Source organism: Palaemon carinicauda, chromosome 14 (assembly GCF_036898095.1).
Source record: "Palaemon carinicauda isolate YSFRI2023 chromosome 14, ASM3689809v2, whole genome shotgun sequence".
In the NCBI taxonomy this organism is placed as follows: domain Eukaryota; kingdom Metazoa; phylum Arthropoda; class Malacostraca; order Decapoda; family Palaemonidae; genus Palaemon; species Palaemon carinicauda.
The window spans coordinates 124520178-124544033 of record NC_090738.1 but is presented as its reverse complement, the minus strand read 5'-3'; the positions used below and the strand labels follow the sequence as shown (position 1 = coordinate 124544033).

General features: G+C 35.6%; 3 protein-coding genes across 7 annotated transcripts in view; all 3 read left to right on the top strand.

Annotated features, from left to right (window-relative positions):
• LOC137653739 (E3 ubiquitin-protein ligase TTC3-like) overlaps window positions 1–14204 on the top strand; it is a 167113-nt gene extending 152909 nt beyond the window's left edge. For all 5 annotated transcript variants that reach the window (XM_068387359.1, XM_068387358.1, XM_068387362.1 and 2 more), the window contains 3 exons: window positions 7776–7867; window positions 8052–8159; window positions 10420–14204. In XM_068387359.1, coding sequence (XP_068243460.1) covers window positions 7776–7867; window positions 8052–8159; window positions 10420–10822 — 603 coding nt within the window. In that variant the 3' untranslated portion in view covers window positions 10823–14204. The remainder of the gene's footprint in view (window positions 1–7775; window positions 7868–8051; window positions 8160–10419) is intronic.
• A 6378-nt stretch (window positions 14205–20582) lies between these two features.
• Window positions 20583–21107, top strand: LOC137652988 (uncharacterized). The gene has a single exon (XM_068386378.1). The coding sequence runs from the start codon at window positions 20583–20585 to the stop codon at window positions 21105–21107; it is 525 nt and encodes a 174-aa protein (XP_068242479.1).
• A 1158-nt stretch (window positions 21108–22265) lies between these two features.
• Window positions 22266–23856, top strand: part of LOC137653738 (E3 ubiquitin-protein ligase TTC3-like) — a 250667-nt gene continuing 249076 nt past the window's right edge. Inside the window, exon 1 of the mRNA XM_068387356.1 lies at window positions 22266–22649. The gene's annotated coding sequence lies outside the window, so the exon portion shown is untranslated. The remainder of the gene's footprint in view (window positions 22650–23856) is intronic.

The following is a 23856-nucleotide window of genomic DNA, read 5'->3' as shown; positions in this document are numbered from 1 at the left end:
ATATTTGTGTGTGTGTGTGTCATGAACACAGTTCAGTTCTCGGCTCACATTTTTTAGGTATGTACACTATTCCACCCAGCTGTAAATGGGTCTCAGCATTACTAGGAATATGAAAAGGATAGGCCTGGCACCCAGAAGACATTACCCTTCTGTCTTCATCTTTCCCAAATGGAAAATAGGATATATATATATTTTTAAGCTATTACTACTTTTAACTGCTGAAATTGTGAATAACTCCCTGTATTGAAATTCTCCACAACATTAACTGCTTCATACACACTTACACAAAATGCTTCTCAGCAGATTGTCAAACCCCGTAGACACAATATGCCCATGACCCCTATCCTGCATACATGTATATGGCCCTTCCTTTTCAATACCTCTTTCATGCCATTGATCCAACCATTTCAGCCTTCTTATCCTTAATCATTCTAAATCATAAACCCTCTTCCCTATCATATATTCCATGTTTTATTTTGCTCTCTTACTCCTTCCCTTTATGCAGGTGTTTTCAAACATACCTGCCAAGGTATCAGATTCTACTGATTATTTGGTTACTATCAGCCATCTACAATACAGGATGTCTTTGGAATACTAAGATCTTATTTCCAGACCTTTCATTTACAATTTAGTGCTGTTTCATCCCCTCCTCTGATCACATAAAAAACTGCTTGTCATTTAGTTTTTAAAACCTGTTGTATCTTTTCTTATATTTACGCAAGCACGTCCGAACCCTTACACAACCCTTTTCTTGTTTTATTCAAGAATTTGAGGGAAAGATATTCGACAATTTCTCCCCCAAAATTCTCACTAATCCCTCATAGAAGGCTCTTGATTTTATGCATTTCTCGAGAGTATTATATAAGTACTATAAACATTTGCTGCACATTTTTCTCGGATGATTTTAATAGTATTTCTTTGCTTGTTCATATATTTATAATTTTTATGTTATGGTTATGTTGGAAGTGTAAGAGACAATAACCTTGACTAAAGCATAATGTTTGCCCAGAAAATACGAAGACGAGAATGTACCTATCACCTTTTACTCATTCGGGCATTTGGTACATATATCCTATATTTTTCTGGATTTTATGGAACGGCTTACCATTGTTTAGTAAATAACCTTTAAATATTATGATTATGATCCCCAGTGTTGAGGAAAATTACTGCTTAAAAAGAAAAAAAAAAAACAATCCCGTATTTATATGTCTGCTCGTTTATATATTTGCAATTTTTATGTTAAGATTATGTAGAAAGTTGTATAAAGTTTCAGAGAAAATAAACAAATTTGAATAAAACTTTAAATTTGCCCAGAAAGTACGCTACTGAGAAGACTGTACATTGTGCTAGCGACGTCTTACTCGTGTGGGTATTTGTTACATGTAGCGAATGTATTTCGGGATTTGAGGGAAGGGGCTCATTACTGCTTAGTAAATTACCCTAAAATATGATGATTATACCCTTATGATCCCAAGTGTTGAGGAAAATTACCCATCAAAGTCCATACTTTTGCATACTAAAGTAAATTTATTCAATCTCTATAAAAAAAACTTTGAAGCCTGATTTTTTGAAACTTGAAATTGTCTTTGAAAATTGGCTGCTACATTCTTTTTTTTAATATTAATGAATTTTGTCATTCAAACTTAAAAAAATAGGCAATTTTATTGGACATAATCTTTACACTCACTTTTTGACAAAAAAAAAAAAAAATTACATATGATAAAAGTAACATTTGAAATTGATGCCATTACATTGATTAAATGATATAACAAAAAAAAAAAAAAAAAAAAGAAATACAAATAGTAAGAGGCTATCCCATGTACAGCTTTTAATGCATATTTTTTTCCAAATAGTTTTTAAATAAAAAAAAAAATTATCAAGAAACAAAAAAGTAATAGGAGTTTGAAGTAACACCAAAATAAAAATTTTTTAATAGGGTTGAATTGTGCCCCCTAGAAATATTTTATGTGCAAATATTATTATTATTATTATTATTATTATTATTATTATTATTTTTATTACAAGCTAAGCTATAATCCTAGTGGGAAAAGCAAGATGTTATAAACCCAAGGGCTCTCCAACAGGGAAAAATAACCCAGTGAAGAAAGGAAACAAGGAAATTATTGCATTATAAGAGAAGAATACAATCAAAATAGAATATTTTAAGAAGAGTAACAACATTAAATTAGATCTTCCATATACTGTATGAATTATACAAACTTAAAAAAAAAAAACAAGAAGAGAAATGAGATAGAATAGTGTGCCCTAATGTACCCTCAAGCAAGAAAACTCTAATCCAAGACAGTGGACGACCATGATACAGAGGCCTTGACACTACACAAGACAAGAGAACAATGGTTTGATTTTGGAGTGTCCTCTTAGGAGTGCTTACCATAGCTAAAGAAAGTCTCTTCTACCCTTACCAAGAGGAAAGTCGCCACTGAACAATTGCATTGCAGTAGTTAACCCCTTGAGCTAAGTAGAATTGTTTGGAAATCTCAAGTGTTGTCAGGTGTATGAGGACAAAGGGGAATGTGAAAAGAATAGGCTAGACTATTTGGTGTATGTGTAGCCAGTCATAGGACCCAATAACACTAGTGGTAGTATCTCAACGGGTGCCTGGTGCCCTGGCCAACCTAACTGCAATAAATTTTTCAACATATAGGCTAGTAGTACCAAGATCGGCTGACTGAAAACAATGGTAAAATGGCGCAAGGGGTTAACAAATCTTACCTATTTTATTGGACTTATGAACTTTTCAACTTGTGAATCCACTTTTGGAAGGCATTATCTTGGGAGTAACTAGTGATTATAGTTAATTTGTTTCTTGTGACAGAGAATCACACAACTCTGTATTTTGAGTTAGAGAGCCGCTGAATTCACAAGCAAAGAAAAGAAAGGGAAGAGTGCAGTGCTGAAAACTAAGAAGAGTATTGACTAAACCTTCAGAGGCTGGGTGTTACCTTGAAATTTGAAGACGACTTGAAGATGTGGCTTTTGATATCTGGGGAGTTTTGGGGAGGACCACTATGGTTCTTAAGAAATATGTCTTTATATTTGGAGCTTGCTCTTGTTATACTACATTGGCTTCTGGTTGTAAACACGTTCATTTTAAGATGCATATTGGAAAGTTCAGGCACATGGTTATCTTTATACTTTAGTATTGGATTGCTTTGACCCACTTATATAGGGGCTTATACTTGCCTCTAATAATCTTTGTAGATTTTTAAATGAGAAATTGGTAGCCAAGGCAGAAACATATTTAATTTTTTGAGGAACTTCTTATTCTCATGTCCCTAAGAAGAACCATTACATTGGTTGCAGAAGTCAAAGAAGGGGTATCATTCTTTGGGTTAATTGATTGATTTTAGGTTTTCTGGCTCCCTGACATCTAAGGTCATTGACGATGATATCATTTACTATAGGACATACTTCCGACAAGTCTTCAAGTAGGTGAATTTTTATTTACTGTACTGAAGCATTTCCATCCCTGTCCCAACAGATCATGGATACTGATAGTAAAAGTGAGCACATTTCCTTGTCTTACAGGGTTTTAGAGATCTGATTTCCTAGTCTTCCCTTTGAACCTTAAGGCCTGGTCTTAAAGAAATACTGTGTTAAAGACAAAAGATGTTGATTTGAGTCTTGGTCACTATAATTTCACTTTAGAAGAGAGTGAAGATTAATCATAGACTTAAGACAACTTTCTGGATATAGTAAATGCAGTCCTTTCATTTCATAGGAAGAAGGACTTTATTACTTAGTATTTTGAAGGATACATACTTTCGAATACCAACACCTGTCTGAAGAAATATTTCTTTCTTATTTCAAAAGAGCAGGTTTCTCCTGTGTAGACCCTTTTGCTTTGGTTTATTTCAAAGCTGTAATCGTAAAAATGTTTCTCAAGGTCTATTTCAAAAAAATATATTTGAGCAGGTACCTGGATAATTAATGTCACTGGTGGTATCTGCAGAACTAGAAAAAACTAAATATCTGAACCACTTTGCCTAAGTAAATCAAGTGGAATAAATAACTAATAGACTATGAACAAGACTTAGATTAACCTGCTCAACAAGGAAGGGTTTGCATCAAGTTTTAAATTTCAAAGTTGCACTAATTCAACTGTTTGATTAGGAATACTATATCATTCCACAATTTGATCACTGCTGGAATAATACTCAAAGAATACTGTATTATCAATCTTTACGAAAGAAGGGCAAGACTTAGAAATAACTGCATACCTTTACTACTGTATATGTTAGTTGATGAATATATATCACTAACACATGATTTTAATCAATACAAAGGCATTTGATACCGAATTCTACTTTGGGAATATATATCCACTGGAATTCATTTATGGTAATAGCTTCTGGCTGGGCAGATATTTGAACTCTTACCACTCAGCCAAAACCATGCCTTCGAGGACTCTACCATCTGAGCTATCAAGAGAGATATAAGTTTGTTACAAGTCACCGTACATATTCCTGTCGAATTCAGGAATCTGTTCTTAGACTCGAAATAAACCCATCACCATGATAACTAAATTGGCATTTAATACTGAATTCCACTTTGGGAATATATATCCACTGGAATTCATTTATGGTAATAGCTTCTGGCTGGGCAAAGATTTGAACTCGTACCATTCAGCCGGTATTAAATGCCATTGTGGTTAATATTTACATTGATTAAAATCACAAGTGTTAGTGATATATATTCAACTTAAATAACCATATGTTGCAAATTCACAATTCAGCTATCATGGTGGAGATGGGTTTATTTCAAGTCTAGGAACAGATTCTGGAATTTGAGAGGAAGATGTACGGTGACTTGTAATAAACTAATATCTCTCTTGATAGCTCAGTTGGTAGAGTCCTCGCAGGCATGGTTTCAGCTGAGTGATACGAGTTCAAATCTCTGCCTAGCCAGAAGCTATTACTCTAAATGAATTCCAGTGGGTATATATTCTCGAGGTAGAATTCGGTATTAAATGCCATTGTGGTTGTTTTACATGGTAGTTGATGTATTCTTGGTAGATAGATTGCAAAGGATGTTCAGTATTATAAAAAAAAATGTGTAGCATGTGCGATGACTAATTAATCAACATTGATAAAGATTAATATGCATGGATAGAATTCAATGAAATTGGAGTTTTAGCCCCATAGTTTTAGATGGGAGTCTGCAGCCAAGATTTAAACTGAATAATTTTCTAAACATAAGTAATCAATTCCTTAAGATGGAGAAGAATCCAAGGAACTGTAAAGCTTTTCTTTGTGAATCTTTTTTGCAATCAAGAGACACGCAGATGTTTCTCAATAGTAATTGCAATCTAGAATGACACTGAATTTTAAATGTGCTACATGTAATTGAAGAAACATTAGCAATGGAAAGATATGTTTAGAGGATCCAATACACTATTCTAGGCTTACTAAGAATCATACTTTGAATTTTGTCAGGGTTAAACTTCATCCTCAATTTGCTCCAAGCTCTAATTTTAGCGATTTCCCTATTAAGAGATTTAAGAACCTTAGGGCTACACTCAGATGGTATTAATGCAAATACGAAAAGTATTTACTGCAAGCTATTTTTCAAGGCCAGACTACACATCATTAGTGAATAAGAGTTGTGGTAGCCATTGTGGTAACGTCCATATGGTGAACGCCAGACTGGGGTTCAAGTCCCGCTCAAACTCATGTTTCTTTGATCGCTGTAACCTTACCATCCTTGTGAGCTAAGGAGGGGGGTTTGGAGAAGCCTATAGGTCTATCTGCTGAGTCATCAGCAGCCATTGCCTGGCCTCCTTGGTCTTAGCTTGGATGGAAAGAGGGCTTTGGGTGCTGATCATATATGGTCAGTCTCTAGGGCAGTGTCCTACTTGATAAGGCAATGTCACTGTCCCTTGCCCTTGCCATTCATGAGCAACCTTTAAACCTATGATCTAAACACAAGAGATTAAATTGATGTAGACAAGATGGTGGCCATCAACATCATCTCTGCAATTTATAGTATTACTTAAATGTTCAATACTGTAAATGCATAAGAAATGATTCACAAACTCAACCTGTTTCAAGTTTGAAAACTACACCATAATGATTAACCAGCATTAAAGTAAAGCCCAATAGGGTATACTTTCAAGTTTGAAAACCATAATGATAAACCAGCATTAAAGTTAAGCCCAATCATAACAGAAAACAAAATTTTATTCAACACATTAATTTGTTTTAGGATTATGTTTTGTAAATCATAGATTTAAGACATATCTGCAAAGTACAAACTGCTTTATTTTACTGATGCTATGTCAGCCAAGAGGAAAGGTATCAATAGATGAAACTTTCCCATCATCTTTCAGGTGAGTATTCATTAGATGAAGTTTTGCACATGGTGAAATTTTTTTTTTGTCTTGGATACTGTGATGCAGTTTTTTGCCTGCTTTTTTTTTCTTTTTTTTTTCTTTTTTTTTCTTTTTTTTTCTTTTTTTATTTTCCACTGGATCAAGTTAGTGATTTTAATTTTTTAGTATTAAGGGTTGCAGATAAGATTTTGGGAACCTTCAGTCCGCAGTTGATTAATATAAAGCCGGGAACAGTGGTTTATGTCTGCCCATGACTATGCTATTCATTAAAAAATGGAATTTTAATCATGTATTTGTGTGCTCTCCAGATGTTCATATTGCTTCTATCTAAAAGCTCAATTTCATCTAACCTTAAACTAAATAAGTTCCAGTTTTCTTTCCTTTTAATAGACTTATGCCTCTTGTAAAGTAATGAGATAATCTGGCAGTAAATGGTAACCACTGATGGCTTGTTCAAGCCATAGATTCCTTGTCTTTCAGTTTTAAGTCAAAACTATTCCCTATCCTCTTTGACACCACTAGCCTGTGGTGAAGAGAGTTGCATGTATATGTACTTCAGGTAAGTATAGAAATAGAAAAAATTATAATTGAAATTCCATTTATTTCAATGTACCTCCCCGATATTCATATTGCTGGATCTCATTCTGATGGAGTACAGTCACCAGTGAAGGAACTAGACAGGTCATTTATAGTTTTGAAATAAAAAAAGGTGATACAGTATTCTATACTTGCATGTAGTCCAGATTAAGCGTGACAAACTCGAAATATCACTAAATACATTTTGGAAATACTAAACTCTAGGTCATTCTAATTGCATATTTATATAACCCAACACAATATAACTATAATTGGAATTCATGAACTATATAACTTAACTAAACTCAAAAAAGTTATTAAACCACATTGCCAGCAGTCATTATATGACCTAAAGTCCAGCAGACTGAGAAGACAAAGGATCTGTGACTTGTACAAGCCCTCGGTGATGGCCATTAACTGCTGGACTGTCTCATTACTTTACTAGAGGTATAAGGCTATTGAAGGGAAAGAAAAGGGGATTTTTGTTTGGGGGATAAATGCTTATAAAGCCGATCCTCCATAGAAGCAATACGAACATCGGGGGAAGTTCATAGCAATACAGTAATGCTGTAGCTAACTCCAACCACTTTTTTATGATGTGCAGGTTGCTAAGCGAGGAATTAATTTGATTAGATTATTGAATTTTCATCTTACAGCACACCTAATAGAAAATATAGCATAAGTAATATAGAATGCTTTTGTATGTGTAATTTACAGGATTCTTTATATTTATTTACAAAGTCATTTTCAATCATTGACCTTTTTAAGAATTAAGATATAAAGGGTGACTAAACAGGGTTTCAGAAAAATATATATAAGCATGAAATTCCCTTTTGTACTTTTCTAGAATTTGTCAACTAGCAGTTCAGTGGGGACCATTGGCACATTACCTCCCAAACTAGTTCGACCACAACCTAGACAGCCTACAAATGGAAAAGGGTAAGTGGAAAAATTTAGTTTTCTCTGATTAAATGAAGGGAAAGAATCTAGACCTGATTAGGATAGTCAAGTAATTAGATTATTGTATTGTATATTATGATGCAATTATTTCTTGCTCTTTCTCTCTGGACAACATGAGTTTGAAATATAAGTCTTGAGAATCACAGTCTTCTGTATTTTTCAGAGGAGCTCAGTCTGTTGCCTCAACAGCCGCTTCAGTAAAAGAAGACACAGCCGCTTACAAAAGACTGATTGAAGTTTGCAAACAACGCATAGGAAAGGAATATTCATCGTAAGTTTACCTTTACAGTTTTAAGATTCTGCAGCTATGCAAAAGTCATAGGATGTAATGGAGTTTATATATTTGCATCTTCAGTTGATATGAGACTGATTTACTACTTTCTCTAGCGTAAAGTTGCGGATACAATTGTATCATTGGACTTTAATTTCTCTTTTTTATTTATAATTATAAGGCTCGCAAATACCAATGTGGGAAACAAAAGTACTGTTAGCTCAAAATATTAAAATTTTGTTATTCAAAAGTTTTATGTGTCAAGTCCTATTTTTATGCAAAAATTCCTTGGAAATTTATTTATTTTACTATCCCTTACACTGTAATTCCATCATTTTCTGTTTCCTGCAGAATAGGTTATAATTTTTATATAAAGTCTCCATCCACGTACATTCGTTGTCTTTTTATTCAATTAATTTCCAAAGTATGCCAGACTCGTACTTTTTCACGATTTCGAGTTTCGTCTCCATCGAGAGCATCGTCGTCTTCTTCTTTCCTTCGGCAACATTCTTGGGACCCATGGCTACAGTATTAAGCTCAATACGTAATACACTACGTACGTTATATACAGTACTATGTATAGTAAACACTAATACAGTACAGTGCACAGTAACGGATGTTTAATAACGATAACACGTGGCGTACACAACATGGAACCATGTCTACTCATGAAATGTCTACACCGAGTAAACATTGATCATTGAATTCAACACCAATAACTCTTTCTCTCCTTGCCAGTGCTAAATCCTCGCCTACCGTGGCATAATTTTTGACATTCAAAGCAATCCATCTCTCTGTTTTAAAATCAGGTGTGGTGGCTATAACAATATTGCGTACCTGTTTATCACTAAGAAGTACATTTTATTCTCTTGTGTATGTTTTAGCACTTCACCTCTACGGTTTAGGTTTTCATTTATCAAAACTTACAATATATAATCCTGGCACAGTGGTCCTAATCAATTTACCCTAGAGCCTAGGATAGCTCGCAATCTCACAAGAATATTTATCTATATAAAAAGAACACCTTAAAGTATTTTCCATTATACAATATAGATAGTATACAGCACAGTATATCTCTTTCACCTCAGCCTAACATCAGGTATGAGCTGGATAATCCACAAAAATCTAAATTTTATGATGAATTTTTACTAATTTTAATGTCAACTTGAGAATTTCAATATGAATTGTAATGAGGTATGTTAACCCTTTTACCCCCAGGCTCTTTGGAAATTTCCAACCCTTAACCCCTAAGGGGTTATTTTTTCCTCAGCACATTTTGCAGTATATTTTTTTTTAAATTGCTCTAACAGCCTTAATTTTTGTCATAGAGAGGTCAGGTTGGTCTCATTCTCTTGAAAAATGCCTGAATTTTTTCAAAAAATGATCAAAAATATGAAAAAAAAAAAATGTATAGCATTTTTTTGCAAGGACATACCGGTACGTCCATGGGGGTAAAGGGATGGGTTTTGTGAAACGTACCAGTACGTCCTTTTGGGGGTAAAAGGGTTAAATTGGTATACTGTACTGTAATGTACAGCACATTGAATCGACAACATCAATGAACACTCCAAAAACATCCTATTGTTGAAAACTTGATAAAAAGTGGAGCGGCAAATTTTCATCAACTGTATTTATTTACTTTGAAATTAATAGAGACCACTGTCTTGATATTTAATCCATAAAAAAATTTGATTGCTGATATAATTGATAATCTTGTTGCCGTCTACTTTTTTCTTTTTGTGATCGTGGTCTTTTTTCCAGAATCGCAATGCTTAGTGTAAATTGGTAATCCATATACATGTAGGAAATTTATATGCTAATGATTTGTTTTATATTTTGCAGTAGAAAAAAGAATTTAGGGTGTATGAAATTTAAATTTAAAATTTGGCCATTATAGATACAAACCCTCCGCTATTTATAGGGTATACTTTCGACGTAGCTGAAAGTATACTCTTTAAATAGCTCCAGGTTTGTATACTAGAAAAAATACAAATTACTTACAAATTCGTTATTTTCCACTTAATGATTATACTGTACATAGAAGAAATTAAATGTCATATCTGATTTTAGTGCTTAATGCAAAATTCTCAAATATTAGTGATTTCTAGGGACAATTTGATAATTATTCACGATAGATTTCAGTCATTTGCATATTGCTTAAAGACACTGCATTCAGTGAAATGTATTTGTAAATTGTATGGATCCCTTGATATATTATTTCATATCCATGCACAGTTTCATGAAATATATTTTATTCCAGACCTGAAATATGCAGTGCTTTGCGTGAGGTTAGGATGAAGAACAGCAACAGTCTTTCTGGAATGAGTGTTGATCATATAGTTGATAGTGTTAAACAGAGACTTAGAGCTCGACGGCCTGCTTCAGGGCAGGCTACTGTTGCCCCATGGGCAGGAATTACCCAGGGTATGGGAGGAAAGTCGTCTGTACCAGAATGGCAAGGTCTTCCAAGTGGGGAAATTCCACCAGAAGAACAGTGTTCTATATGCCTTGATGCCTTGAATTTATGCCCAACATTACAGCTACAGTGTCAGCATGTATTCCATGAAAAATGTATTAGTGGTTGGCTTAAACGTCAATCCAATTGTCCCAATTGCCGCACATATGCATTAATGGATGATGAGTATCCTTCCCTTAAACATTAGTAAACTTCATAGCATTTTTTATACTACTATAAGCAGGTTTATGTGCTTACTATTGGTCGGTATATACTGTACTGGAAGTTTTGATAAAAATGTACCTTAACCAATTTTCAGTTTCTTGTTCATGAATGCCCAGCTTCTAAGATTTCAGCTTTATGTACACATCAGTCTTATTTTTTATATAAGTAAGATTTTGTTAACACTTGCACCCTGTATTTGCAGTAATGGATTCCTTAAAGTCTTCTTGTGTTTACATCTGAGTATCTTGGATATTCAACAGTATATTACAGAAATTTATTATATTTAAGGACATTTTTATATGCCCATTGGTTGTGTTCGCATCTTTTTAATTATGAATTTGTTTAAAGATAGAAAGTGAAATGAAAGTAAATTATGGCCTAGAAGCTTAGGATAATATTACAATTTTTATAAAAGTATTTGCAGGTATTTTTTCTGAATGTATAAATATGTTACTTTAAAGTTGGTAATAGCATCATTTTCATCTTTTATAATAGGGAGTTAACATACTAATTATAAGTTCACTGTACATACCTTGTAATCTTGGGTTTGATTATGAATTACAGGTAAGCAGGTTGGGTTTATAGTAATCTGGTTTAGTAGGCATTCCTTCAACCCTCGGCTGCTTTTAATTTTTATCCTACTTGATCTTCATTATCACTTCCTTACTTTCATCTTTCTTTCCAACCTCTTCAAATTTTTACCTCTGTATAACTCTGGGGTTTTCCCCTTAGATGCACTGGTGCTGAGTGGCCTCCCAGGCCCAGCACTGGGCTATCTAGCCCAAAACTATGGTACTCTTTTTACAACATTAGGAATTTTATGTTTGAAACAGGGTTCTCTTATTAACCCTTTTACCCCCAGGCTATTTGGAAATTTCCAACCCTTAACCCCCAGGGGTTATTTTTTTTCTAAGCACATTTTGCAGTATATTTTTTTTTAAATTGCTCTAAAAGCCTTAATTTTCATCATATAGAGGTCAGGTTGGTCTCATTCTCTTGGAAAATGCCTGAAGTTCCTCAAAAAATTATCAAAAGTATGCAAAAAAAAAAATTAAATAGCATTTTTTTGCAAGGACGTACCGGTACATCCATGGGGGTAAAGGGATGAGTTTTGTGAAGCGTACCAGTACGTCCTTTGGGGGTAAAAGGGTTAAGCATTGACTCACAAAAAAGATCTAAATGTTCATCATCACCCAAATAACAACATTACAAGAAGCTTCATAAATGCCAGTTCTCAATAGGCAACCTTTTGGGTCTAACCATATGCCAATGTTACCATAATAGTAGTAACAGCCTGGCTGGGAGGGTATTCTCAATTGATGCCTGATTTCAATGGAAGTGTCATTGCTGTAGTGGAAAGGGCTCAATATGTTACAGTGTGTTGAAGATATTTTTTAATCAATCTTTGTAGTAGTATCCACAACAAAATCTATAACTTACAAAAATTACTAAACTATTTTTATTGTATTAATCTTTGTTGAGTACTTATATTAATTCCGTTTATGGTTATGTTTAGCATTATTTTATAAAATTTGTGCCATGCAACAGATTGTCAATATTTTGGGGTAGTTACAATACAGCCCAACAAGTTTCTCGATACTTTCTGGTGATATTCTAAAACTTCTGTATCATACATAATACATGAACAGTCCTCGTTAGTTTTTCAGCATATTTAATTTCTTTCCTTTTGCAAATTATATGTGAAAGTTTTGATTTAATTTTTTTTCACAATACACACTGTACATACCAAACGAATGTAGAAATGAGTGGGCAATCACCATTGTTAACTTTATGAATTGGCTGGAGACAGGCAACTTTTGGTGGTCAATTTTCAAATTCCAAATTTTTTTTTATTGATTCTCCTTGTTTTTCCAATGAACACAAACTATACATAAGGTTGTATTAATTGCAGGCATATTAATTTTAGTAATATATATGTAATAGCACATTTAATCGTGAGATATAGTCCGCAAGTTTAAAATTTGTTGTGTAAACAGCATTGGAAAATATCCTTGTAATGGGCACCCTCCTTGTCTAGCTCTCGAAAAGAATGAGTCAGTATTGCAATGAATTCTGTCAAGTCATTAGAAGGATCAAAGCTCTGTTGATTCAAGTTTGTTCACTCCAACCATTTCTGATGTTAAGTTGGATAACTTGGTAAGATTAGACAAGTGAACAAAGTATGAGGCGAAATTTTGCCGGCTATTCATGGTTATTTTGTATGCCATGGCTTTTATTATACTCGAGTGATATTTCATGCTTTAGACGATTGGTCTTTGTGGATTCTAAAATTCTAACTTTGCACAATTCTCATTTTATGATTCAATGCTGCAGCATATTTCCACATTCCACTTATTTCCTGTCTGGTATTCTTTGCCATCAATGTATTCATATGTGGGCTATCTGGAATTTTGAAATATACCTAAACAAACCTTGAACTTTACCCCTTTATGTTAAAAAAAATCTGCCAGTAAAACCATATCACCAACCTTTGCAAAATGTGGCCAAGAATAGTGGGATCTCCTGTTTAAAAAAAGCTTCATTGTTTACGGTAAATTAATAACAAGTCATAAAACCAACGGGATAAAAATTACTGAAAAATATATTCCACTGTAAATAGACGTAGAATGTTACTGCTGCGGGTGGACAAATGTTAAGTGATATTACTTAGGTTGTGCCTTGGCAACATAAGATTCGAATTTCATGTGTCAAATATTAACAGTTAATCTCATAAAAAGGAAACAATTTCTAAGTATGCTGAGGCTATTACTCTCTCAAAAGTTTAACTTTTAATTAGTTAGTAAGGTACATAAATTTTAAACCAGTGTTATGTATAACTTGAACTCTAATTTTCTTTAGGTTAAGATAACTTTTTGTGCCTTGATCCCATACATATATTTTTATACAATATAGATAGTTTTAATCACATGCATATTTGTAATCTGCTCTCATAGTCAACAACAGAGCATCTTGTACGCATATTTTATGTAATACCTGTATGTTGTGAATTTAATGTGAAGGAAAACGTGAACCTTATTTTGTAAGTTTGACTAGTGGGATGTTATATCAATTTATAGTTTGCAAGTTAATAGTAAATATTTGATGTTAAATGGAAGCATTTTTTTCTACAATGATAGATCATAATTCTTGTTTTAGTTTACAATATCCAAATTATTGTTATTTTTATACAAAAAAAGTACTTAGGTTGTTGAATACTATGCTAATATATCCCCTTTATTATTTGTTATGTTTTGACAACTTGTAACAAAATATGGTTGTATTCTTTCAGTCAAGTTATGGTAAATGATATCAAATTAGTATGGTGAAAGACATTTTGTTTAGTCTAATAAAAAAACCATGTATAATAGTGTTTTTACATACCAAAAGCACAAAAGGGGAAAAAATTGGATAATTCACTTTACATGTAAGATCATCTACCTGCGTATTCTCCACCCTACCAGCGTTTCTAGTAGTTTTAGGTAAATTCACTGTTAACATTTACGTTCCAGATCTGTATATCACAAATGTTATTGCCAAGTTACTATAGCTGTAAAAGATAAAAAGTAATTTTAATGAGAAGTCTGATTATGTTTGTCTTTGGCACGATTGATTTATATAGAGCAGTGTCAATTTTCGTTTGATGTATAGTAGTAACAAATAGATGTGATGGTCTTACTTAAAAGATTAACTAAACATATTTACTCTTAAAAAATTACTAATTTATATACTAGTAGTAAAACCAATATCAGATTAAACACTACACAGAAAACAGCAATGCTGTATTCGCAAGTCTATTCATGAGCACATCCATGTCCAATTAGCATAGAAAGCTCTAAATACAATGCTCGGCTTCAAAATACACATTTCTAGTTTTTGGAATTTGTAAAGAAAACCTGATGACAGGAAATTGAGGCAGACTTTCAACAAAACAAAAGTTAATTTAATTCCCAGTATCGTTATAATTTGTATAATTTTTAGTTTTGAATATTTGTTTTAGTTTTTTGGGATAGTGTATGTAATATAATTTTGAAATTAATTTAATATCCTAGCTGTAGTTCAATGCAGTTCCCTTGGAAGGAAGAGTTTCGATCACTTGACCTAAGAGATCATAGATTAACAGTTCAAGCACCCTATATAACTTTCAGAAGTAAGAATTTGCATGTAAAGCATTATATTGTCGGCATGCTCACGAGCACTAGCAAGATTAGTCGACAAAATAATGAGGGTCAGGTGTGGATATCGAGGATTACATCGGACTTTAGAACCTTTCAGCATAGGCTCTGGGTGGTGGATGTTTAGGATTATATTGGACCTTAAAACCTTTCAGCATAAAAACCCACTATTAGAATGCCTCTCGTTATTACTTAGGGGATGTACAATGCTTTCACTACCCTTAATACTCTCTAGCCATTTATGTTGAGTGATAGCCTTTAACTACTGATACTGTGAGGTGCTCCACTCAGTAAAGAAATGTAGGGAACAACACAATTAACTGAACGTGGCTCCAATCGATGAAGACAGCTTACTTTCTCTGGTAGACACCCGCAGAGGATCTTTTTGGTATATATCCAGGCATCTTTCCCTTGGTGGAGATAGTAGATAATCTCCATCTCCCTCTCCATTAAAGAAATGAAAGGGGTGCTACCGGGTGATGTTACCTCTTATGGTGCATGTGAGCGAAAGTTGGCCCATAGTTGTAGTTCTCTCAAGACCCCAGCCGTGAGCGTCATGAGATTGTTGTACCATTCTGCTTGCTGCTATCTGGGACCCACTAAGATTATCACGAGTCTTGACGTCTTCAACACACCTTTGAGTAGTCAGCTAATCAGCCAGAAAGGTGGAGAGGTGTACTCATCCAGGTCATCTCATGGGTGTAGAATGTATCCTCAAGCACTGCCTATCAGTCTGGACGTGGTCATTCTTTGGAGCGCTTTTTATTTGAGCCATTGTTATTGAAGCGCTTTTTTTTAAGCGACGTAACTTTAGAGCGATTATAGTAAAGCGACACTTGTAAAAAAAAGGAATAAAAAAAATTGTTTAGTCCAAACAGTTTTTATTTAGTTCAACAAAAAATAAAACTATTTTATTTACAGTGAACCCTCGCTACTTCGCGGTTCGACCATCGCGGATTCACCACTTCGCGGATTTTTTTCATAACCCATATATATATACATTTTGGTAATAACAAAATCAACATACTGCACTGAATAATCAATATAATCGATGCAAAAACTAACCTATACACAGATGTGTACAGTAAATGCGTTTGTTTCTTCATTATGATCAGAGAAACGTAAACAAAACATTGGTTGCCATTTTTTATCGTGCTTTTTGGCGTGTTTAGGAAACGCATGATATGAAATCGCCTTTAATATTTGTGCCTGTTTTAGTTTAGGGTACTTTAGTACATGCATTAAGTGTTCTGTACATTAAAGGGTAGTTTGTTAACAGTACTACGTACAAGGGAAGGTTTTAAAAGTCTGAATATACATGTTAAATAAATAGGTAAATATGGTGTCACTACTTCGCGGATTTTCACCTATCGCGGCCGGGTCTGGAACCTATCTACCGCGATAAACGAGGGTTCACTGTAGTCCTAACAATTTCTTTTTAAAAGAGTACATTTTTAATTAAATCATTATGTAAAAGAGCATAATAAAAATGAAATAAAAATAGATTAAAAAATGTGAAAGCTAAGTGAATTTCTGAAAGTTTCTTAATTTTACCATACATTTAGTTCCAAAAATTAGTATCTTGTCTTCGTCTTCCACAAATGAGTCAAATAGAAGAAACTGTTCCCCTGAAGAAATAACTGTATATTCTATAGGTAGGACAAATCCAGTTCTGGTACTCGGTACTGGATGTAAGTGCTGAACACTGGTTCGTTTTCTGTTAATAATAGCTGCTAAATTTTTATTTGTACCAACTTGCATAGCTGCTTCTTGACTTAAGATTTGTACCTCATCCTGAATAATCTTGCGTGGCACATCTGCGGTAGCTGCTGCCATTTCTTTCAACCGAGAATGAGGTTTCTTTACCTCAAACTTTGACGGATTTAGTAGGTGGTAATGTTCCCCTCTTACACATGGAATTTCATCCGTACTAGATACAGCGCTGGAAATCAGCTGACCTTGACATACTTTTACGGTGCAACGCCAATTTATGGTAATCTTGTGTTCTTTGTCTCTGCAGTACAGATATCTGTTATAAGATTCAAATTTCCTACCATTTTTTAAGCTATCTAAAAATTTCATTATAGGTGTAGAGAAACTTTCAAACTCCAGTGAACTGAAAATGTTTATAGTCTAACTTGAAATTGGTATCAAAACTTTTGAAACACTCCTATTTTAAACGACTTCTGTACTATCGTTTTAGACACGTTGTTCGAAAGCAATTATGTGAAAACTACATAATATTTTTAAACAACTATATGTACTATCGTTTTTAAATACATCGTTCTATTGTACTTAGATGCATAGCTTCTATTCTTAAATAAGTAATTCCGATTTTTTTTTATCGCTCTTAAATGAATCGCTCCAACGTACGTCGCTCTTTTGCAGATATCGCTCTAGAGTACGAGTACCCAGTCTGGAATAGGTCTGATGGATTGTATTTTAAAATTTTGGGCTAAATAGCCCTATGCTGAGGCATGTGAGATCATTAAACACCCAAGTGCAATGAGGTGACCACCAAATTGCACTTTAAACTAAAATTTACAAAAGGTACTAAGTGGATCTCGTCCCATCTCGGTATCTCCACTGCTATATGGGATAGGGGATGCAAAAAAGTACCACTTTGTTTTTTTTATATAAGCCACTATTATGGTGTTGTCACTCATCACCACCACTGTGTGGCCCACCAGGAACTGATGGAACTGTTGAAGGGCCAGAAAGACGGCTTTCGTCTCTTAAGAGATTAATGTGGAGGTACTCTTCTGACTCTAACCAGATGCCTGAAGTCGTGTGGTTGCAGCATGTGGGCCCCCCACCTTTCTTTTGATGCATCTGAAAACGGCATCAAGTCCGAGGGGAGGACGAGAAGATCTACAGCTCTCCGCAGATTCTCGTCTGCCACCCATCACTCGAGGTCTGTCCGTTCCTCTGATCCAACATGGTCTGGACTTCTGCCCAAAGGGCTAACCTCTTTGCTGATTCCATCGCAAAGGAGTGTATCGTTGCTGAATCCTTGATCAGGGGAGGGAGAGTTGATGAGAACAGGACGCGATACCCTGAATGAATCACGGAGACTGTCCAGAGATTGGCTCTGAGCTGCTTCCACCTGTCCCAGCAGCTTTGCAGGCATCCCCCTACTGCTGGACAAGCAGGGGGGTTGCCTATCCTAGAGTTTACGGCCATGGCCTCTCCCTATAGGATGTTTTCCTCTCCTGGAGGACTTTGAGCCTTTCTTATCCTTGGATGGAAAGGGCTTTTTAGACACCTTTCTTCGCTGGTGGTGGTCTGTAGTCCTGGGATATTAAAGCCCTATGGAGGAGAGAGAGTCCTGATGGGACTTTCTCCACCTTTTTGCAGCCTGCTCGGCGTCCCTAGGCTCGAACAAAGAGGGACCCTCTAGAGAGAAGTTTCTGAGCCTTGCAATCTCAGCATTAGGGACATGGTGATGGAACCTCTTGGATACCAAGTCCCTGCGTTTGAGGAGGGTGTTGGCCAACAAGTTCGATACATGATGGGCCAGGAACTTGATGGTATGGGTAACCAAGAGGAGGAAGGTTTCCATCGCCTTCCTGGTACTTTATCCTTGGAAAAGTCCTTAGTCCATACCAGAATTCCCAAGGATCCTGACCATAGATCCAGTCACAAAGTAGCCTGCATGGCATACTTTACATCCTTCTCTTGGTTAAGAATTTCCGCCACCGAGAACGCAACTTGACGACCGGAGAGTCTCTCTAGAGAGACCCCCTTTGTCAGTTCCAGAGTATGATGAAGGTGAAAAGCTGGTTGCAGTTTGTCTAAGACTTCGTAATACCTCCTTTGCTGAACACAAGGAGGTGGCAGGAGCTTGGCGGATGAACCTGAACCAAGAGAGGAGGAAAACTCGGAAAGCTGGGTGGCGATCTTACATCTGGTAGAGACCAGGGTAGAGCTGCGCTAGACTTAGTGGGCTTCTGAGTACCGAAGACACGGTTTGCCCTCCCCAGGAACAATTTCTGGGTCGGACAACTTGTTAAGGGCCCTCGTTAAAATCGGGATGTGCCAGAAGATGTGTTCTGACTCCTGTTCTCCTTCCGAAGCTGGGCTGGTAGGGAACTCATCTTGGGATGGGTCGCAGTCGCCTCTAGGGTAGCTGACTGGTCTGACTCCCTATGCAGGTCTGGAGGTCATCAAGGAGGACTTGAGCATCATCTTTGAGTCCATATACGAGGAGGAAGACAGATTTCCAGCATGGGAGTGAGCGTTGCCTCGATGGAGAATGGTGACATGGTGGATGCTGACATGTTGAACTCCAGTGCAGCACCGATTGTTGACCTGTGGCCAAACGCTGACGCTTAGGAGAGCTTACTTTAGCTACCTCCGCAAGTGTTTTACGAGAGGTTGGGAGGTGGGAAGTAGTAACGTAGTCGGGCGAACGCTCTTCCGACATGACACGTTGCTTCGCAGAACGGTGGTGAGGGTTAAAGGACCGACACATTGGCAAGCGATGTGTTAGAAGGCGGATGTTGGTAGATTAACGATGAGTACAGTAAGGTCGTTGTGACAAGCAGGTGATGTACGAACAGGTGATTGACGCGTAGGTTATCAATGAGCGGTAGGATGTCAGGAACCAGTAGTCTGAGGATCCTGAAGAAGCAGGATCTACTGTAATATAAATAAATTGTATAAAATATTAGATAACCTGACAGGAAATAAAAAGAAAACTAATCTACCAGAAGAGTTTTCTGATGAAGAACTTGTTAACGAATTTTTAACTCATTTTGACAAAATTCAAAATACTGTATAGATGAAACTTTTCAACATGATGGCTCCACTAGATTTATTCCATTTATGAGACCTTCAGAAGGAAAATTACTAAGCTTTAAGTAGATTTGGATGAAATAAAATCCATCATCAGTAGTTTGAAGTTAACATATTGCGACAATGATCCTATGCCAATATCTGACATTGTCAATAGTGACAACTTCAGTGGAATCTTACAAGTGTTTCTGGATGGTGTTAATATCAGTATTGAGAATAAAATCTTTCCAGATACTGAAAAGCTTGCAGTTGTGAAGCCCATGGTTAAGGGCAAACTAGATTCCCAATGCTTAAGTTCTTAGAGACTAGTGTCTAACTTAACATTTCTATCCAAGAATATGGAAAATGTAATCTAGGATCGTTTGCTTGAACATTTGCAAATGGTTGAAGCCCCTCCAGATAATCAGTCTGGCTATACGTGACTGTATTCGACAGAAACCGCTATGTTTTCAGTGGTGAATAAGTTGCTCTTATTAATGAATGAAGGGAAATATGGTATTCTTATCCTGTTAGATCTGAGTGCTGTCTTTGATACTGTAGTACATAACCTCCTGCTTGAGGATTGTTAAACAAATGGCATAGATGAAGACGCACTGATTTACTTAGGGTTATCTTGAAAATAGAGCTTATTGTGTCCAGACTGGAAAATCATTCTCATCTACCAAACCCCTGACAAGAGGAGTTCCTCAAGGAAGTGTATTGGGTTCAGTTTTATTTTGCATTTATACTATTGAACTCTCACATCTGCTGAGAAGACACGGAGTTGATTTTAAAATGTTTGCAGATGATACTCAGCTCTATATGTCCCTGTGTAATGTGAGGTACACTGAAGGAAAGCTAGATGAAATAATGAGAGATGTTAAAAGCTGGACAGAAGCTAAACTGAAACTGAATGAAGACAAATCCGAATGTTTACTAATAGGGAAGAGGAATGATCTAAGAAGACTTGCGACTACAACTCTACAAATGCATGGAACCACTACGGTAGTAAAAGATGTGGTTAGAGACCTAAGAGTCTTAACTGATTGCCACCTGTCTTTTCATGATCAAATTACCAATGAAGTAAGGGCAACTGGATATCATCTCAAGGATATAACTTTCATTAAGAAATATTTGGATGAGAAAACTACAAAAATGCTTGTCCAGAATTATGTCATCTCCAAGGTAGATTATTGCAATTCACTATACTATGGACTACCCAACTATTTATTGAAAAAAACTCTGAAATGTCATGAACAGAGCTGCCAGATTAATCAAAGGTTTACCTCGACGAGAAAGGATTACACCAGTGTTAATTGATTTACATTGGCTGCCCATAAAGGCAAAGAGTATTTACAAGACATGTCTTATGACATACCAAGCACTACAATTTGGAAAACTAAATTATATAAATGAATAATTAAATGCCTTTCATATTGACACTTCTATGACTTTAAGACATAGCGTAGATCGACATAGATGGAATGAGCAGAGACTTAATTTAAATATCGATTTAAGAGTGTTTGCATCATGTGCACCAGGAATCTATAACAAGCTGCCTGAAAATCCCAAGAACAGTGAAAGTCTGCATAGTATCCAGAAGAAATTAAAAACCCACTTATTTACTGAATGCTACGACTTGAGTGAAAATTGCATCGGACAAGAATATAGATGTTGAATGAAATATGAACGAGGGAGGCCTTAACGAGCGCTGCACCAGTAGTGGAGTCGGGCCTTGAAGACTACTCACAAGTAATAAGTAAGTTGTCTGTGTAATACAAAGTGTACGTACAGTAATATCACCACATACTTTTTGTTTGTGTGGGCTTGTAAATCCTCTGTACTTACCCATCATCGCCGGTAAAGCATTAGTTGGTGTTTTTTCATAACATCAGATGACAAATGAGTTAAGGAGATAGTGGAAGACCAAATAAGCGAATCATATGGGTATTGGGGAATGTTGGAGAAAAAAGTATCATAGAAATATGCAATAAATATGATATTGAATTTGAAGAAGTAAGAAGAATTCAAAAGGAAAGAAAAAGTAAATTAGGAAATAAAATAAAAGAAAAATAGAAGAAAAGAAAGCAGAGATGACCAAACAGGTTTGTGAATAGTAATGACAGGAGATACTACATTGGAGAGCTTAACACTAATCAGGCAGTGATATTTATGAAAACAAGGGTGAATATGATGGAATTAAAAGAAAATTATAGAAGCAGGAATGGTAATGATAGGCTTTGTGTGTTGTGTAGGGAGGCAGAGGATACTACCAAACATATATTTTGCTTTGATGAATTAAGAAAATTTAGAAACAATAACATAAAAATGGGAAATTTAGAATCGCCAACTAAAGATGTAGCCCGGTATATTAGAAAGGGCCTTGAAGTTAGAAGTAAAAGTAAGCAAGTTGTGCTGTCTGTGTAGGAGTTAATGATAATGCATTTTCTGCAAATTGTTGTGCTTTGCTTTACACTAGATTGCGAAGAAACTTGATAGAATAAGAAACGAGAACATCTTACTTATGGGACCACACCCTGAAAATAGAGAAAGCATAATGAAAAAAAAAACCTACTTTTTTAATTAGAAAATGAGGAAAACATATTTGAATATTGTAAAATCATTTTAAAAACTTTGGAAAGCCTGAAGAGAAATGTTAGTCAAGCTCTAAAGTAAATTAAAACAAAGTGAGACAAAGTGTATAACAAAGGAAATAAACCACAGAGTCGCCGTTACAAAGGTTATGACTCAACTATAATGGATACTGTATGATGGTTGCTTGTGGCAGTCCGTGCTTAGTTTTTCGCTAAGTTTTTGTGGTTTTTTTATCATGAATCTTTCTACTTCTGCTTCTCCGCTAAAGTTAAGTTATTAACGTTTCGTTTTGGTTGAGAATTTCGATTCTCCCCCTTTTATTTTTCGCTGTGTAAGTTTTTCGATTCGCTTCCGTGGCCGAAGCATGGAGCTCTTGATTTCAATTCCTCAGTATTCTATATGAATTTCTTTGCCTATTCTAAGTGTCATTAAGGTCAAATTCGTTGAAAACCACATCGCTTACTGTAGCAAAAGTACTTTTTCCTCTTAGGAATGTCCCGTGTTTTTCTGTATATTTATCAATTATTCTAGGTTACGCATTTGCTTTGTTGCATGCTTATCTTCCTTAGTCTATGCCATAGGCTAGCTCCCCCCCCCCCTCCCCTTGCCATGTAACCATATGGTTTTTGTGGTGGATGATACTCCCCCCTTGGTATAGAAGCGTCGTAGCTAGGAACTGCTGCCTTGAAGGGATCTCTTTGGGAGAGTGTAGATGCTTTTACTTTACTTTGATGGCTGCTTTTCCGGTGTGAGGGTCTGAACGATCCCCCGGTCTCAGAATTCTCCTTGATAATCTGCGCATGCGCGAACATTACCGTTTGCCAGTGCATACGAGGTTGATGTTATATTTTCGGTTTCATTGTATATTATTCCATACTAATGTAACCTAGGGAAAAACTACTGTTTCTTATAGAAAAAATTACTCTTCGAAAATGACACTCGTTCCCGTCGCAAATTAATAGTTTCAGAAATAAATATACATCTATATCCTCCAATAATGGGGGACCCCCAGTGGGAACTCAGGGTTTTGGGTGGGGAGAACATACTGGGGAATCGATATATAAACGTAAAACAAGCCTTTTCTTCTCTATACATTACCTTCTTGAAATTATAATAACTGGAGGAAAATACAAAACAGTATATCTGGATAAACTTTGGAGGCGCCGTTACAAAGATTGTACCAGTGCTGCCAACGTCCGATGTAGATCAAATGTTATTTTGTGACCTGTCATACTACTAGGCTAGGTTAGGTGGGTTTGTTAGGTTCTGTGCCCTTTTTGTACATTTTATATATTGAGTAAAACTTATATGGAGAAATTATTTAAATTATGGAAATATCAATCATTACTATCTTTAGTAATGTCAACGTGCCGTTGGTAACTCTGTGTACCATACGTCAACGTTGGTAACACTGTGTATTATTGGTAACGTTGCTAATGTTATCGTTCGTTCGTAAGAGAAGTGACACCGTGCA